This window comes from Durio zibethinus, chromosome 8, assembly GCF_047325235.1.
Source record: "Durio zibethinus cultivar Kanyao isolate XHJ-2024 chromosome 8, ASM4732523v1, whole genome shotgun sequence".
NCBI lineage: Eukaryota > Viridiplantae > Streptophyta > Magnoliopsida > Malvales > Malvaceae > Durio > Durio zibethinus.
The window spans coordinates 26,177,829-26,193,181 of record NC_143169.1 but is presented as its reverse complement, the minus strand read 5'-3'; the positions used below and the strand labels follow the sequence as shown (position 1 = coordinate 26,193,181).

General features: G+C 35.8%; 2 protein-coding genes and 1 long non-coding RNA gene across 6 annotated transcripts; 1 reads left to right on the top strand and 2 right to left on the bottom strand.

Moving 5' to 3' along the window:
- Positions 1-165: 165 nt before the first annotated feature.
- LOC111278274 (L-ascorbate oxidase homolog) lies at positions 166-7,126 on the bottom strand. Its single transcript, XM_089765028.1, has 8 exons — positions 3,921-7,126; positions 3,609-3,718; positions 2,231-2,501; positions 1,996-2,098; positions 1,422-1,767; positions 964-1,332; positions 803-881; positions 166-690 (listed from the first exon to the last, which is right to left on the bottom strand). The coding sequence occupies exons 1-8, from the start codon at positions 4,056-4,058 to the stop codon at positions 478-480; spliced, it is 1,629 nt and encodes a 542-aa protein (XP_089621154.1). The 5' UTR covers positions 4,059-7,126; the 3' UTR covers positions 166-477.
- Positions 7,127-7,276: 150 nt separating this feature from the next.
- Positions 7,277-9,632, bottom strand: LOC111278275 (5'-adenylylsulfate reductase 2, chloroplastic-like). 3 transcript variants are annotated; one of them, XR_016344182.1, is made up of 6 exons: positions 9,456-9,632; positions 9,210-9,353; positions 8,983-9,109; positions 7,971-8,784; positions 7,519-7,881; positions 7,277-7,387 (listed from the first exon to the last, which is right to left on the bottom strand). XR_016344182.1 is itself a non-coding variant. In XM_022864886.2 (5 exons), exons 1-5 carry the CDS (start codon positions 9,535-9,537, stop codon positions 7,651-7,653), a joined length of 1,398 nt encoding a protein of 465 aa, XP_022720621.1. In that variant the 5' UTR covers positions 9,538-9,632; the 3' UTR covers positions 7,277-7,650. The 3 variants fall into 3 exon arrangements, 2 of the variants coding, with proteins under 2 accessions (XP_022720621.1, XP_022720622.1); XM_022864886.2 differs by having other exon boundaries at positions 7,277-7,881; XM_022864887.2 differs by having other exon boundaries at positions 7,277-7,881; positions 8,983-9,106.
- Positions 9,633-11,550: 1,918 nt separating this feature from the next.
- On the top strand, positions 11,551-15,012 carry LOC149517703 (uncharacterized). Of its 2 annotated transcripts, XR_016344181.1 has the most exons (3): positions 11,562-12,090; positions 12,182-12,359; positions 14,202-15,012. It is a non-coding gene; the product is annotated as an uncharacterized LOC149517703 (long non-coding RNA). The 2 variants fall into 2 exon arrangements; XR_016344180.1 differs by having other exon boundaries at positions 11,551-12,090; positions 12,182-15,012.
- The last annotated feature ends 341 nt before the right edge of the window (positions 15,013-15,353 follow it).

Sequence of the window (15,353 nt, the reverse complement as noted above, 5' to 3'; positions counted from 1 at the left end):
TAGCAAAGCAACTTGGACTTCAAACTGCTGCTGAAGTTAATGCTGTATGATACGAATCATGCCCAGGCCCTCCAATCTGCCTTACACAGAAGTTAGGAGGGTGATGCTTGGTGATTGTAACTTGAACAATTAAATTCTTGAGAGATTAATTTAAGTGTTTCAAAGACTTATTTGTATTCAACACTCATGAATATTTTCCTGGAAGATACCGTGAAATCTGGAAGTTGAAAATCAAATAAAATTGTTCTGGCATCCTGCAGTCGCAAGGTCATACGTGGATAATATATAAATTGAATGCCCATCCTGTTATCATAGAAACAAGAACACGCTCTAGGAACACCAGGCAAAGAGAGAATTGACTCAAAAGCTCAAGTTGAGCTCTCACAATAATTTCCCCCAATTGACAACCTAATTTTGTTCATCATATCCCAAGCTTGCACCCTGTCACACCTTCGTGACATAACAATCTTAGCTAATTCAGAGAGGCCTTGTATGGCGACCTCTGGCACGGCCACAGAGAAGAGCATTCTTTGGGATTGGCAATTCATCTCTCCATGAATTTGCAGGGGAGTAAACCCTGAGATAGAACTGCTGGCCTAAATATTGTCTGGCCCAGTTCTCAGACCTTATATTCCACATTCCCACGTTGTCCAGAGCCATGTAGATCGCGGTCCATGACCTGGGATACACCTGCATTCACTCAAATAATAAATCAACAAATTGAGACTTAGAGGCTGTGCCCCTCTAGAGTTGATCACATTTCAAGCACATTGATATAAGGACAACTATCTATATTGCGTACTTGAGTAGTGCAGCGGGCCACTGTGTCTCTCAAATTGTAGGTTGCTCTACTAGAGGGCGTCCATTGGCCTCCATCCATCCTGATCATCCAACACTTTTTAACAACGCATTTAGCCATACATAGAAAAATTGAACATAGCGCATAGGTATTAAAAACCTTACCCTACAACAAAGAACGAATAACCATTAATATGCCATGACTGCACAGTGTCCTCCCAGTTTTGAAATACAATCTCAACATATTCTCGGAAGTTGGCTGCCATGACAGAGGTCTGAAAGTAGGCATTATTTCCAGAAGGGGGCCAGGTAGGAATGCTACCAAGATTGAAAACTCCAGGAATCTTGAAGTAATCTGCTAGTTTTAGTGAGGTGTCTGCTGGAACATATGAGACACCATTGACAGCATACCTCTGCTTTCCATTAATATAAGGTGCAGAGTTTTCAAGCATGATCGTGCGGCTTGGAGTGATCAGTCCATAGTGGTATGAGCCTTGGGGATTAGGTCTAGGTCCACTAGCTGTCAGGTTCCAACTGGTAGATGAAAAACAATCAGGCTCGATAGCTACTTTTAAATGGTTTAGATTGTTAGATTCTGAAAAGAATATAATGAGATAAAGTACCGTATGGATCTCGCCTGCAGGATTGATGGAGCAATTTGAATGGTGGGAGCCTCAGGAACTGCGCCAGAAACTCCCTTTTTTGAATTGCTATAGTGAAGAATGGCAGTTGTTGTGAGCACACGACGAGTGAAGCGTGAAGAGACAACAATATAGTAATCCTGCGGTGCCTGATCAGCAGTGACCAAGAAAGAGCACGACTGTCCAAGATGGATATCAAAAGAAGTGTAGGTGTTCTGGAGTGTATGAGATCCTTCCACTTCTATAAGTTTCAAGTTGTGCCCCTGGATCCTGAAGTTAATTGTAGTTGTAAGCCCAACATTTGATATCCTGAACCTGTATGTCCTACCTGAGTTAAAAAAAAAAAAAAAGCAGTGTCACCAACAACTCGTCATGTGTAAATTTCAAAGCAAGGATAAAAGAGAATGGCTCAACATAGAAAGGATATATCCTACCTAATAAAAAACTGAATAAATAAGTATTTATAGATCTAAGTGATCAGATTTATTGGAACAACAAACAACAGATTCAACTAAACTTCAATGGGTTGGGGACTTGGAAGTCAGTTATTATTGACCTGGATCAACCGTGAATGTGTATCCATTCCACCCTTGACCATTAATGAGAAGTCCATCGGGGAAGGGAAGGTTACGACCACTGTCCAAGAGACGTCTCAATATCTTAAGAAACAAAGAAGGATTAGTCAGTATTCAGAGGAAAGAAATAAGAAAAAGAAGGCGTTGAAACAATGATTAAGGCTCCAATCCCCTACTTATGTGATAACATAATAGATCGAGAAACAGAATTCTTACATAGTGGTTTCTCTTATACCAGTCCCCAGCCAGTACCGTGAAATCCCCAGCGGGAGTAGGAAATGGTACAGGAATCTTTGGGCTGCTCCAGATTCTGATGCCACCATATCCTCCAGCAGCCTTATGGAATAAAAGTGATGGGAAGTAGAAAAAGCTACCAATCTGATCTTTCACTTGGAGAACGTAAGTGAAGTTCTTCCCTGGTCGAATTGGACAGTTCGTGCCAAAGACTCCATCTTGCCATGAGTTCCTCCTCTGCTGCACACCATTCCTGCAGAAGTAAAAACAAGAGATGACTGTCAAATTTCACATATTGCTGCATCCAATAGGTGTTTCTGTTTATTTCATAGACATAAACAGAAACTGTTTTCTCTCTCTATATTCTATTAGTTGATGATGCCATATATCATATTAACTTCCTGCCTGGGATATTGGCAGAAATTAGATGACTGGATTACTCACTATCACTAATATAACATAATTATGGTAAGTAAAAATAAACATTTGGAATGATCTTACAACATGCAAAGATGCCAAGATTTGTAACTGTAAGTTGCATAAGTAAGAGCTTTCAACCCATTATGAGAGCTAGGCCGAAGCCCGAGGTCATACATAGGCCTAAATATACTCAAGGGCACATCTTTTTTATTTGTTGATGGGCAAGCACATGGATTTAAATATTTGATTGTAATCAGTTCTGCCATAACTATGCAGACAGTGTCAATTAATTACATTCATTTTTTAATATTATAAGACATGAAGATCCATAGATGTGACATGTAGCAGGTGGAGGGCAAAAGTTACTATACGCAGCCAACTGCACAAATTGGATTTTCAGAATAGTATTAATCTCATTGAGTTTAGTTAGAAAAGAGAGAGTTAATCAGTTAACCATGCACGGACCATATTGTCAGAGTCTTTTCAAAAGATTGTCTGAGAAATGTGAACCAACGAAAAGCAAAATGACAAAAATAGCTGGAAAAGTAATTATGCCTTTTTGCCCCCACTCTCCAATTCTTTATGCACTTCCATACGAAAGGATCAAAGACAAGGAATGGGGATAAGTATCAAATTTGGCATCAGTTAATACCCTCCTAAATAGAATTGCAGATTTCTACCAATGGTAAACTTTCAACTGTTCAAGCATTTAACCACAGATCAAACAAACTGAAAACTTTCCCACTAAACTCTAGTAAAATACTATACATAATCATGAAACCAAAAGAACACAGCTTAGCTTAAAGTGGATGACATTGGCTTAGATTAAAAGCAGCATTTTGAGTTTATGCGCATCTTCATATTTACTTTCTTTAGAAGATTAAGTAAATGTTGAACTAAAAATAAACAAAAAGAAAGAGAGGAATGTTAGCATGATTACCAAGAGATAAGGAATGGTTCATTTAAGTAGTTATAAACACTGATAATCAGGTTATCATTAGTAACTGCATCGATCTGAGGCCCTGGAAACTGCCCGTTTATTAAGATCCCCTGCAACACATTTTGCAATATTCCAATCCATTACTCGAACAAAACAAATTAACTCTTGCCAAACAAGTTTCTTTGAGAAACCGAAACCAAACCCAAAAAACAAAGAGAGAGGGAGAGCGAGAAAAGGCACAGCAATTTTTTTTTGTGGACCAAGAAAGTATCTTCCTTTGGACCAAAAATCAGAAAACAAGGAAGAAAGTACCTGTTGCTTAACGCCAAGAGGGTAAATATCACCGTACATGACTTTCCAAGTGATATACCGATAAGGGGTTTCTCCATTGACGCCAAAAAACAAAATGCAAGCAATGAAACAACAAAGAAGAAGCTTGCTATCTTCCATTTTCCTGTCCACTTTTTCCTACTTACAATACAAACCCACTCAAAAACAGAAAAAAGAATGCTTGTATTGCAAAATGTTATATAGAACACAGATCTAGAAAGAGTGGCTCTTTAAGGCACCATTGTTGTAGCTTTCTCTAAATCTATCTTTCCTTCTGTTTTTATGGGCTTTTTATTTTGGTATGGAGGCAAAAGCAGAGCTCTGTTTTGTATGCAAGTGAAAGAACAGAGCTTTGGAAGATTATATATTAGCTGTCATTGGGTTCCAATTAGATGCGGTCGAATCTAGTGAAACAGATGGTCCCGGATCTAATCACTGACTACTTTAGCATCACGTGGGTCCAGTTCATGTTGTGGGACCAGTGATAGCCGCTTAATGTTTGACGGGTTGCGATTTGGTATTGGTGTTGGCCTTAAAAGGTTACCAAACTTTGGATGAAAGAGAAACTAGCTTGTGATATATGCAAAGTTGTAAAAACTGTCAAGTCACAAGACAGGAGTCAATCACGTGCAGCTTGGAACCACCTAATTTCATGTGCCATTGTCCGAATTTGCTAACAGTGACTTCTGATCCATCTTCAATTTTCCACAGGCATGGCAAGATTACCATGGCCGAAGAAAGTCCCGACAAGAAAAAGGGGGTCAAGGAAAACAAAAAAAGATTATTAGATTCTATAGTTTAGACATTTCCAACAAGAATCCGTGATCAATAATGGCAATTGTATTTCGAAGTGGAATGCCTTACTTACCTTAAAGAACTTTCATAAATTTAACAAGAATTGGGTTTCTTATAATATGTGACTAAATTTAGGTTGATGTTAAGTACCTGCACTCATTGGAGAACGAAGATGGTGGAGTCCACGGGCCCAGCCGTGAGTGACGCAGTGGTGGACCTGACCGAGCAAAAATCCCACATTTCACACAGGACTTGACTGGCTTGCCTCTATATATGATTACTTTGCGAAACCCTCTATGTTGACTAAAATATTGGATGATCCCGCATCTTGGCATCTTCTTGAATTCTGAACAGTTAGAACAATCCCAAAACTTCGATACAAATTGGGTCTTAATTGGTCAATTGATTTTTCCTATGCCTGCTGCTCATGTCTAGTGAACTGCGAAGTATATTGCAACTTCCACGTTGTTATCTAGGTAAGGATTGGATCTTATGTATTGTTGCGGGGTAAATTTATTAAAATGAGTAAATGCTTTAGTGGGCGCCATAGGTTTCATTGTACAGGAATTGATTAATTAATAAGAGAATTGGGTGGCAATGCCAAAGATATGAAATCATATGATTTTCATACATGAAGCTTTATACAAAGTGTGAAATGCTGTAAACTATTTGCATCATTCCGTTACTTGTCTATACAAAACTGCACACAAGTTTGCTTGAAAGTGCGGATGGAAATGGATCAACAGTTCATCAAGCTTTGAATGAATTATTTACTTTGCCGGACTAGGCATTAATGACCAGAGATATTTAAAAGCAAGCCATAATGATCACTTGGCAAAACAGGAAGATCCATAACTTCTATCTTCTCACGGTCTTCTCCTCGATATAAGATAGACCAGGTATTGCCTCTATTCCAATCATCTCAATTCCACTTACTTTAAAATCATGCAGATTGCATACAAATTGGTCTAGACACTTCCTTAATATGTGATTGCCTGATAACATTTGGTTGGATTTGGTATCATATGTCCATTGGACTGGGGTTAACGAGAATACCATTTCAAGAGTTAAAAAGCTTGTTTGGTTTTCCACTTTTGCCGCTTTTGGTGTTCCAGTTTGGTCTGTACTAGGTTTGGCAGACGCAGATATGTCGTCTGGCCCACAATCAGCTACACGTGTGCAAAATGGGGCCCACAGTGGAATCACGTGCTTTAATCGTGGATGGTCTCCTATTGAAATCCAGGCGAGAACAAAAGACAGTCAGGAGGACACAGCCAAATATCAAACAAAAAAGCACGGCATCTCCGGCACCATAACAAGCACGGAGAGTCACGAGCATAAACAGAACACCTGTATCATTCACATCACATGTGGGTGAAAATTGTCCAAAATGGTATCCTTTTCTGATATTTCCTTCTTTGGGTTAGGCTTTGATGCTTTAGATACTACAATTCATATATTACAATTCATAAGAAAAAACTGAGATGTCTTGATTTTGCATAATTAAGATGCATAATGGTGGTTTAGATGGTCCATTTCCAGCAATTCATTCCTTACAGAAGATTGTAAGGAGGTAGGTGTCTTCTGAGAATGGGTTGTACAATGCTGTTGGGCTACCGTTCTTGGTTGCTTACCTTGTCTGCCTTTTCGAAGGAATAAAACGATGAGCCATGAAGCATAACAAAATAGGTTTAACTAATTAATGGAATTTTTTAGGTTGAAACAGCAATAAGTACAAATGTTGGAATCAATTTAGAAAAAGCAGGATGCTTTTTAACCATACGGAATTAAGAAATTAGAATCCTTCATGAATATCTATAGTATCACTCACACAAATGATGAAATGAATATTATACCAGGCTGATGAACCAATTGCTTTTTCTTTTTTCTTTGTTAGAAAGTTTTGGAGTAGCAGAAGTTTTAAGGCCTCTAACAAAATCAAACTTCGCAAACAAATCTGTGCATTTTTTCCAATTGCACTAGCAACAAAATAGCAGTGTTAGATCTCTCATTCTTGATGTTAAGTTACCGGCGTGGTTTTGCACTTAATTCTAACCGGTTTGTTGGGCCAAACTGCCAATCATTAAATAAACAAATTTAGCTACATCAGAGATTGGAGACTTTTCCTGTTTTCCGCAGTTCACATTCTCAGAGAATAGCACAAGGCCGCAGTGTAGTCCTTCTATCCGGTGCCTGTCTGCGTGGTGGCTTTGGTTACACCTCTTCTCTTCCATTAAGAAGCTAAAAGAACTTGCCTGAAAACCTTGGGGACTGAGTACAATTGCTGAATTCGGTCACCACACAACTCAAGGATGCTAATTCTTGTAGCCTGTGGCCGAGACTTGAAAATTCTGGTCACTAATATCAAAATTCAAAAGTAGCCGTGGTCGCTTCAGATTCCATCACGAAACTTGTGAAAGCGTGTAGGAAATTTCCTCCTTTTGGGACGAATATCAAAAATAGTAATCTCTAATTCTTGATGATTAATGATTTATTAACCAAAAACATCTTGAATGACTTGTGATAAGATTTGACCAAGTTGGTGATCTTGGAATCAAAGGCTACCTTATTAAAGTTTTGGCAAAAATACATTTAACAATAACGTAACTCTTTAATCGCATATAAAGACGACTAAGGCCCAACCGATCTCGAATCTACAAAACAGCAGACCACCAAAATAAAACTTCCAGGAATAAAGAACATTTTTCAATATACAGAAACACCCAAGATAGGTGCTAGGGCCGGAATGGCAAAATCTGGGTTCATTTCCCAACTTGAAGCTTACCCAACATGGCGTAGTGGAGAGTTCATCTTCCATCTTCATGTGTTTGGTTATGTAACTGACAACAAATTATTATTTTTGATACCACCACCCAACAGTTGATTTGCTAATTCAACAAGTTAATTTTGATTCCCATCATCGGAGGGCATTAATAAATGCCATCAATGAATCGACATCCCTCTTCTCAGAGGCATACTTTATTGGCTTAGATGAGTATTTGGGGAAGAAAAGTATAGTGGGGAAACTTCCCAACTGCAACTCCTTCTGTGCGTACTCCTTTTGTTCACCATCAGCTCTGAATTTTGCGACTTTCACCCCAGAACCTGCCAACTTCTCAGCCAATTCAACATACGATTCTTCCATTGCCTGCTCAAAATTCACAGATTGATCGTTAGATTGAAGACAAAAACCAACATATTTCAACTAAATTCTGCATAATTAGAAATAGGGGTTACCTGGCAAAAAGGGCACCATGGGGCATAAAGCACAACAAGCCATGGTTCTTTCCGGCTCTCCAATCTTGCCAAATTCTCAATTCCTGTCCTACTCAGTGTGACCAAGCTCTTGCTATTGAAAATGTCACTTTGGGTGCCAGTACCATTGGAATGGGAAGCCCCATTCCCATTGCCATTAAGTTGTGCTGCACTGTCTTGTTTCAAATTTCCTTTATGAAGACCACACTCCTTGGCCTTGGCATCCTCCCACCACCACCTTCCCTCCCTTTCATGTTGTCCTGGTAATACTGGCCTTGTGCAAGGCTCGCAACCGATAGACACATATCCTTGGGTATGCAAAGAATTGACAGGCACATTCATCGCCCGGAGGAAATTCCAAATGTCTTTACCATCAACATTGGAGACTGGGTTCCACTTCACCAAGCTACCAATCCCACCATCCATTCCTTCAAAAACAGGGTCCACTTGAACAACAGGAACCTCCGACCTAGTTCCCGGAGACTGATCTTTCCTTTGACCGGTAATCCAAGCACGCAAACCCTTGAGTGCTCTCCTCAAAGGCCTCACTTTCCTGACACGGCAGCATTCTTGGTGGCCATCCTCGTAAAAAGAAAACAACCCCTTACTCCTCACCAATGCCTGAACTTCAACAGCATCAGGAAACATGTACTCGATACGAATTCCATAGTGTTTCTCAACCTCATCAAAGAATCTATAAGTTTCCGGATTCAGCCTACCAGTATCAAGGCTGAACACCCTAAATGGTCTACCAGTCAGTTTCGCATACTCGATCAAAGCAACATCCTCTGCCCCACTGCAAAAATTAAAAATAAAGTCCCATTACTAATTAACACTCAAAACTATGATTCATATCAGAAAATGGAAAGTAATAGCGGCTTTAGCACATTAAAAAACTGCACTTATTTCGGATACTTCCGATAGTGAGAATATTCGAGTAAGATGCTTTGCTATATACTTTTGAGCTAAGAAGGGAAAACAAAAGAAAGGATACCTAAAGGCGATAGCAATGTCGTTTCCGAATTTCTCTAAAGCCTTATCAATGATTTCCAGTGGAGAAGCGTTGTCAAGTTCTTTGGCCAATTGCTCGTAATCCTCCACCTCTACTTTTGGCGATACTTCTGTTAAACCATCAATAATTAATCGCGATTAAGCCTTTTTAATCACCATTAAATTAAAATTAAAATTAAAAAATTAAAAAAATGATTTTTGAAGTTTTACCTGGAGCAACGATTGTTGCTGCCAGAGGAACCATGGGATCATTCCGTTTTGGCTCCGCATTTACGGGCTTCATTGCGCTACGTTTGTGAGACAGATTCACCGTTGCATGGCGATCCGCTAAACGAAATGAACCAATTTGCGGAACTGAAAAACCCAGACAAAACATCAATAAACATAATTAACAAAAAAAAAAAAAAGCAAAATTCAAGGAAAAAAAAGAAGAAGAAAATAACATAATTAAAGTACCTTTGATGTCAGAAGAGGCACTTGAACGAGAAAAGCTGGAACCAGAAACTGCATTCGAAGAAGAAGTAACCGCAAACGCCATTTTCAAAAAATTACAATTTTGTTTTAATAAACAGAAATAGAAGAATAATAAATAAATAAAGAATAAGGATCCTTCGGTCTTTCTCTGTGTTTAGTGATCGAGGAAGAAAGGGTTAGAGGGTTAAATAATGGCCTGATAAAAGGCATGATACCAGGTTCATTGAACCTGGACGCTATTTTAGATACCTTGCGTTGGCTTACGTGGCTGATTTTGGTTGGATGGAGGCTAATCTAGTCGCTCATTGCTTCCGTCACGTGGCCAGCACAAGAGAGACGTGGTCAACGTAGAGACGGTTTAAGTTATTTCATGGAGGCTGCAAAAAATGGTCACCTTAATTTCTTAGATTATTCGATTTTTATCTTTCCTTTTTTTATTTTCTGGTCATTCTTTTTTTTTTTTTTTTGAGGGTTTAAGGTGTGGTTTAAATTATGCGATTTTTTAAGACTTCAGCTCTCCAGAGTCATTTGGTTCAATCAGAGCGGTCCACACTAGCAGCAAAGGTCCAATTTTTTCCTTATTTTTGAATGGGGTGAAAAATATCTCATTGCATTTTTCTCCCTCTATTTTCCATTAAAAAAAAAGAGAAAAAAACTTTTTTTTTTTGTTTTGTTTCATATCAGATAAAAATAGAAAGGTTTTGAAAGTTACCCATGAAAAACCCCCACCCTGAGAAAACTGCTTAAGAATGAGTAACACACAAAAGGAAAACTAAATATGTGGTCAAAAGTTATGGAAACTTCAATTTTTATCCTTTCAAATACTACCAATAATTTCAATGCTTATCTTAAAAAAAAACAAAGAAAACCTGTTTGGGTCGTGTTTATCTCAATTATTCATATGACCTGCAAAGTCGTATGGAAATTGACGAAGGAGTGGGGTAGTTTTAATAATTTTTCCTATTTGTATTATTAAAATATTAATAATTTATATATTTATATTATATTTTATATAAAAATTATGTATTATAATTTATATTAATATAAAAATATAAAATAAAGTTTTTAAATTTTATTAAATTTATTTATAATTTTTATTAAAATTTTAAATTATATTATTTTTATATTTTTTATTTATATTATTTTATTTTATATTATTATATTATATTTCAAATTATCAAAAACAAAAAGCTGAACTTTAGTGTGGTGATGCTTTAAAAGGACACTAAAATGCGGCAACAAGGCTGTCAGTATGCTTTATGGTTGGTGGTCCATTTCATTAAAAATCTTTGTAAACTTCTAAAGTGATATATATAATATTTTAATTTGTACTTTAAGTTATATGTAGGACAAATACAGTGTGATTTGTTATATAATATTAAACTTTTATTTATAATTAAAATTCAATTCTAACAAATTCAAATATAATATATATATATATATATATATTATGATTCATGATTATCTTTTACTTTGACGAACCATACGTTGATACGGCAGCTAAATTCATGATCTTTGGGGTTAAAGGATTCATGCATCTTTGACAAATCACTATAGTAGTATTAATTGAATTGATTATCGCAGGGCTTATTGGAAGTGACACTAGAAATATCCCCGAAAGACCCTCTTTTTCAGCCTTGAAGACGAACAACGCTCGCAATGACGACCTCATTTGACCCAAATGTTTCCATATAATTCCTTGTTTGTATTCAAATAGGAAAAACTTTAATGGTACAGGCTGAATATTAAACTGATGATTTCCCCGTAATGAAGTGTTTGTTTCTCAACCACCCACATTTCTTTATTACTCTTAACTTGTCTTTTTATCAGCCTTATTACATAGATGCATGGGATTTAAGCAATTGTATAGTCACACTACAAAATAAATATGAAAATTAAGGATAAATTTTTAATGACATTTTATTTATAAATACTGTTAATTTCGTATTTTTATAAAAATCATGATGATTTTTATCACAATATCACAAAATTTTTGAATAACGATATTTATGAATACAAATACTAATAAAAATAAAAATTAACAGTATTTATTATATAAATACCTCTATATAAAATAGTTTAGAGACATTTTTTTTTTTTGGTAAACGCCACTGTATTACAAAATTTAATGGCGTTTATTTTTATAAACGCCGCAAATTTTTCCAAAATTCCCCGCCTCTTCTTTTTCACGCGAACTTCTACCCTTTCGCAAATCTCTCTTTTGTCTTCTCTCATTCTCAAATCTCATTCTCCTTTCTTCTTTCAAATCCCATTCTCTTCTCTTCTTTCTTTCACTTTGTTTTCCGGATCCCAATCTCCTTCTATTGAGCTATTTGTTTTGTCAAACCCTGAAATCTGAATGGTTGGTTTATTTTAGATCATTCTTATATTTAATTCCACAATTTACTTGTGGTCATAGATGAAATTACGTTTCTGGGTCGTCTTGACATGGCCAAAAACGCTGCCTTTTTCGATTCATGGCCTGGAATGTTCTATAAATCACATTCTTTTGGTGGAGTAGAGGTTGATGGCGTTGAAAAGTTCGGGATTGAAGTTTTCGGTGGCTTATTCAAGGGATTTTGACAAGGATCCCATCTGGGTTTTTGGTGCTGAGCAGGTTTCTTCACTATTTCTTCTTCTTCTTCTTTTTTTTTTTTTTTTGAGGTCAAATGATAGTATGATCAAGGTCTTTTTTTGGTCTTTGCAAGGTCGTTAGGTAATATACCGTGATTTTGGAAGCTCTTGCAGCTGAGAAGGCCTTTGTGGTTGCTTTCATTTCTAACTGTGGTGCCCCCAACTTTCATTTGGAAGCTTTTGTTGGGCTTGAAAAAGCGAATATCACGATAGATTCTTATGGTGGTTGCCATAAAATTAGCGATGAAAGAGGTGAGATTTTGTTTTCATATGCTTTTGATGTTTAAAGTAATTGTATACTGACATGCAATATGATGTTAAACTGTTAAATGTTATATTTTTCTAAGTTGACCACTTCCTATAGGTAAACTACAAGTGATCCGTGTCTATGATTTTTTTTTTTTTTTTTAGTTTAAATACTTGGCTGCATTTCTGAGGTTACCAGTTCTTTATTCCTGAGGTTTTCTTTTATATTTCTTACCTGGGTAAATTAACCTGGAAATCCACAGTGCACTACTCTTATAATGATTATGGTGGTTTGGCTAGCTAACTGATCGTAAATGGCATTATAATTAAAGAAACATGAAAATTAAATAGCAAGAAGATTAATACAGAAACCAAACTCAGATAAATGAACAAGCAAACTAAAACCCAAAATTATTGTGGTAGTAAAGCAGTAGCATGAAAATAAATCGAACAAAAATTTAAAACACTTGATTCAAGTAACAAGGTGCCTTCTAGGTGAATGCTGAACCCAATAGCCACCTTGTACCATCCTTATCAACCCCCAAACAGCCATGAAAAATCAAAGCAACAACAACCTAAAGCAAACATCAAAATCTGGAAACTAGTTCTGGATAGCATTCGATTAAAATTCGGTTTCCACTCTCATTTGATAGTATTTGATCCCCAAATTTTTTGTGGAAATAACTAACTAATATGTGAACATGCATATAAATTTTCAAGAGCATTGGACATCATTTAGTACTTGAAATTTATCCAAAACCATAACAAAATAGAATCTGGAATTTCAGCTTAGAAAATAGAACAGCTCCTACTAAATCTTAGATCTAGCTAAAAATATATGAAATTTTGCTCTCAAAGTTTATAGAAGCTTAGATAACTTATAGATGAACAAGTACTAAAAAGCTTGATACAAATTGAGACCGAATTGAACTTGAAAAGTAGCAAAAACCGAAACAAAATAAAATCCTAAAACAACACAACATTTAAAAAAAATTAAATTTGCTAACTCAATTTGAACTATTTGATCAAGAGGAAGCATTGTAATTCAAGCTAACAAATAGAGAATCAACATATAAAAAGCTCATGATTTGTTGAAACTGAAATTAAATTGAAAATTAATTAAACAGTAGCTAACATCAAACCTGGAAACTCAAAAACTGTGTTGAATACAATGGAAAATGTTTGCTCAAAGGAACTAAAGTAGAGCTAAATAATAAGTAAAGGAATGTAAAAAAAAACTTAAAATAAATTTAAAACAAAAAAAAAACAAAGAACAAAGACTGAACAGCCAAGAACATTGCAGCTATGGAGCTGCCAGCACTTGGAGTTCCAGCAATAAAAAAATGCTGAGCCATGTATGAAGGGGGGTTCTTCTATAGCTGAATGAGAGTATTATTAGTTCAACTTGGAATAAATCTTCTTAACCTAAATTTGAGCAAGAAAAATTGTAACATATGGGGACTTTTTGTAGCATGCTGCCTTGGACTTTTTTAGAGGTCAATAAAGGGCAGCCTGCCGCTATAGTTGGGATTGCGGGATCTGAGAAGTCTTCTATCCTAGCTTCAGTTCTTAGTGAGATGCATAAAATATTAGGGAAGGTATGCAACCTAAGAATGAAGTTGTGTCTTTCCCCTCTTCATTATATATGCATTTTGCTCTGGTTTGTTTGATTAAAATGATTGCATTTAATGCTAGTTGGTTGTTCATGCAAATTTTTTTAGACGAAGGTTAGCTCTTATATGGGACTTGGTGAATTGTGCTTTTTTTCTCATTTGTTTAAAATTTCTTCTGGGACTCGTCTTGAAATACTAATGGACCACTTTATTTATCCTTGTGGTCTTCTGATAGTTGGATATCTCAAGTCAAGTTTCACTTGCTGATTGTTTAAGATGCAACAACATCATCATAAGAATGCAATAGAAAAATGAATGATTGTTAAATGCATTTGTTGCTACTTACATGACATGTTAAGCTTTGTGGGACAACAACATATGTAGTTCAAACATCTTGTATTCAGAATGGGACAATTCAGGAGAACATACTATTTGGTTTACCAATGAACAGGGAGAAATATAAGGAGGTTATAAGGGTTTGTTGTTTGGAGAAAGACTTGGAAATGATGGAGTTCAGTGATCAGACTGAAATTGGAGAACATGGAATTAACCTCAGTGGTGGCCAGAAGCAAGAGTACAACTAGCTAGAGTTGTTTACCAGGATTGTGACATGTACCTTCTTAATGACCTTTTTAGTGCTGTTGATGCTCATATAGGGACAAACATATTTAAGGTGACGTTTTTATCTGTTCATTACAAGTTTTGCAATTGTTGAAAAGAAATGATCCATCCTTCCATTTTATAATTTGTTATAATGCACTAGCTAGCTTATCTTGTAGAAGTAGAATTTATATATCATTAATAGATAATGAGCCAAAAAGTCCCCATATGTTACAATTTTTTTGCTCAAAATTTAAGCCAAAATGTATTAGGAAGCTTTCTTTCTTTTGTAGTATGCTGCCTCTTGAGGCCTGTAAGATTACATGTAACTCGTCAATGGCAAATTTATTTGTTCTGATTCGATTCTATACACTTGTTCATGTGAAAGGCTTATACAATGTATGATTGTTAATTCAATAATAATGTTCTTTGCTTTCTCATGCCAAGTATTCTTTAAGTGTGGCTGTTACTATGGAAATAAAAAAATTGGCTTTTGTATTTAGATATTTAAATATTTATAATATTCAATTTATAAAATCTAAGTTCGTTTTTATTTCTTTCAATAATTTTTTATTTAATTATAATAATAAATATTAAAATAAATTATAAAAAATAAATTTCTTACTTTAGCTGCATTTGTAGTGAAAAACGTTGCTAAATTACCAAATTAGCAATGTTTGTAGTGAAAAATATCGCTAAATGACCAAATTAGCAATGTTTGTATTCAAAAATACCTTTAAATTTAGTGACACTTTTATGTACAAATGTCGTTAATTTTTATAATTTA

Coding starts and splice junctions, on each gene's coding strand:
- LOC111278274 (XM_089765028.1), bottom strand. CDS start 4,058: ATGGAAGATAGCAAGCTTCTTCTTTGTTGTTTCATTGCTTGCATTTTG. Junction 2,502..3,608: donor GAACCATTCCTTATCTCTTG/GTAATCATGCTA, acceptor TTACTTCTGCAG/GAATGGTGTGCAGCAGAGGA. Junction 1,768..1,995: donor CACATTCACGGTTGATCCAG/GTCAATAATAAC, acceptor TTTTTAACTCAG/GTAGGACATACAGGTTCAGG.
- LOC111278275 (XM_022864886.2), bottom strand. CDS start 9,537: ATGGCGTTTGCGGTTACTTCTTCTTCGAATGCAGTTTCTGGTTCCAGC. Junction 8,785..8,982: donor GACATTGCTATCGCCTTTAG/GTATCCTTTCTT, acceptor TAATTTTTGCAG/TGGGGCAGAGGATGTTGCTT. Junction 7,882..7,970: donor CATGGTGCCCTTTTTGCCAG/GTAACCCCTATT, acceptor AATTTTGAGCAG/GCAATGGAAGAATCGTATGT.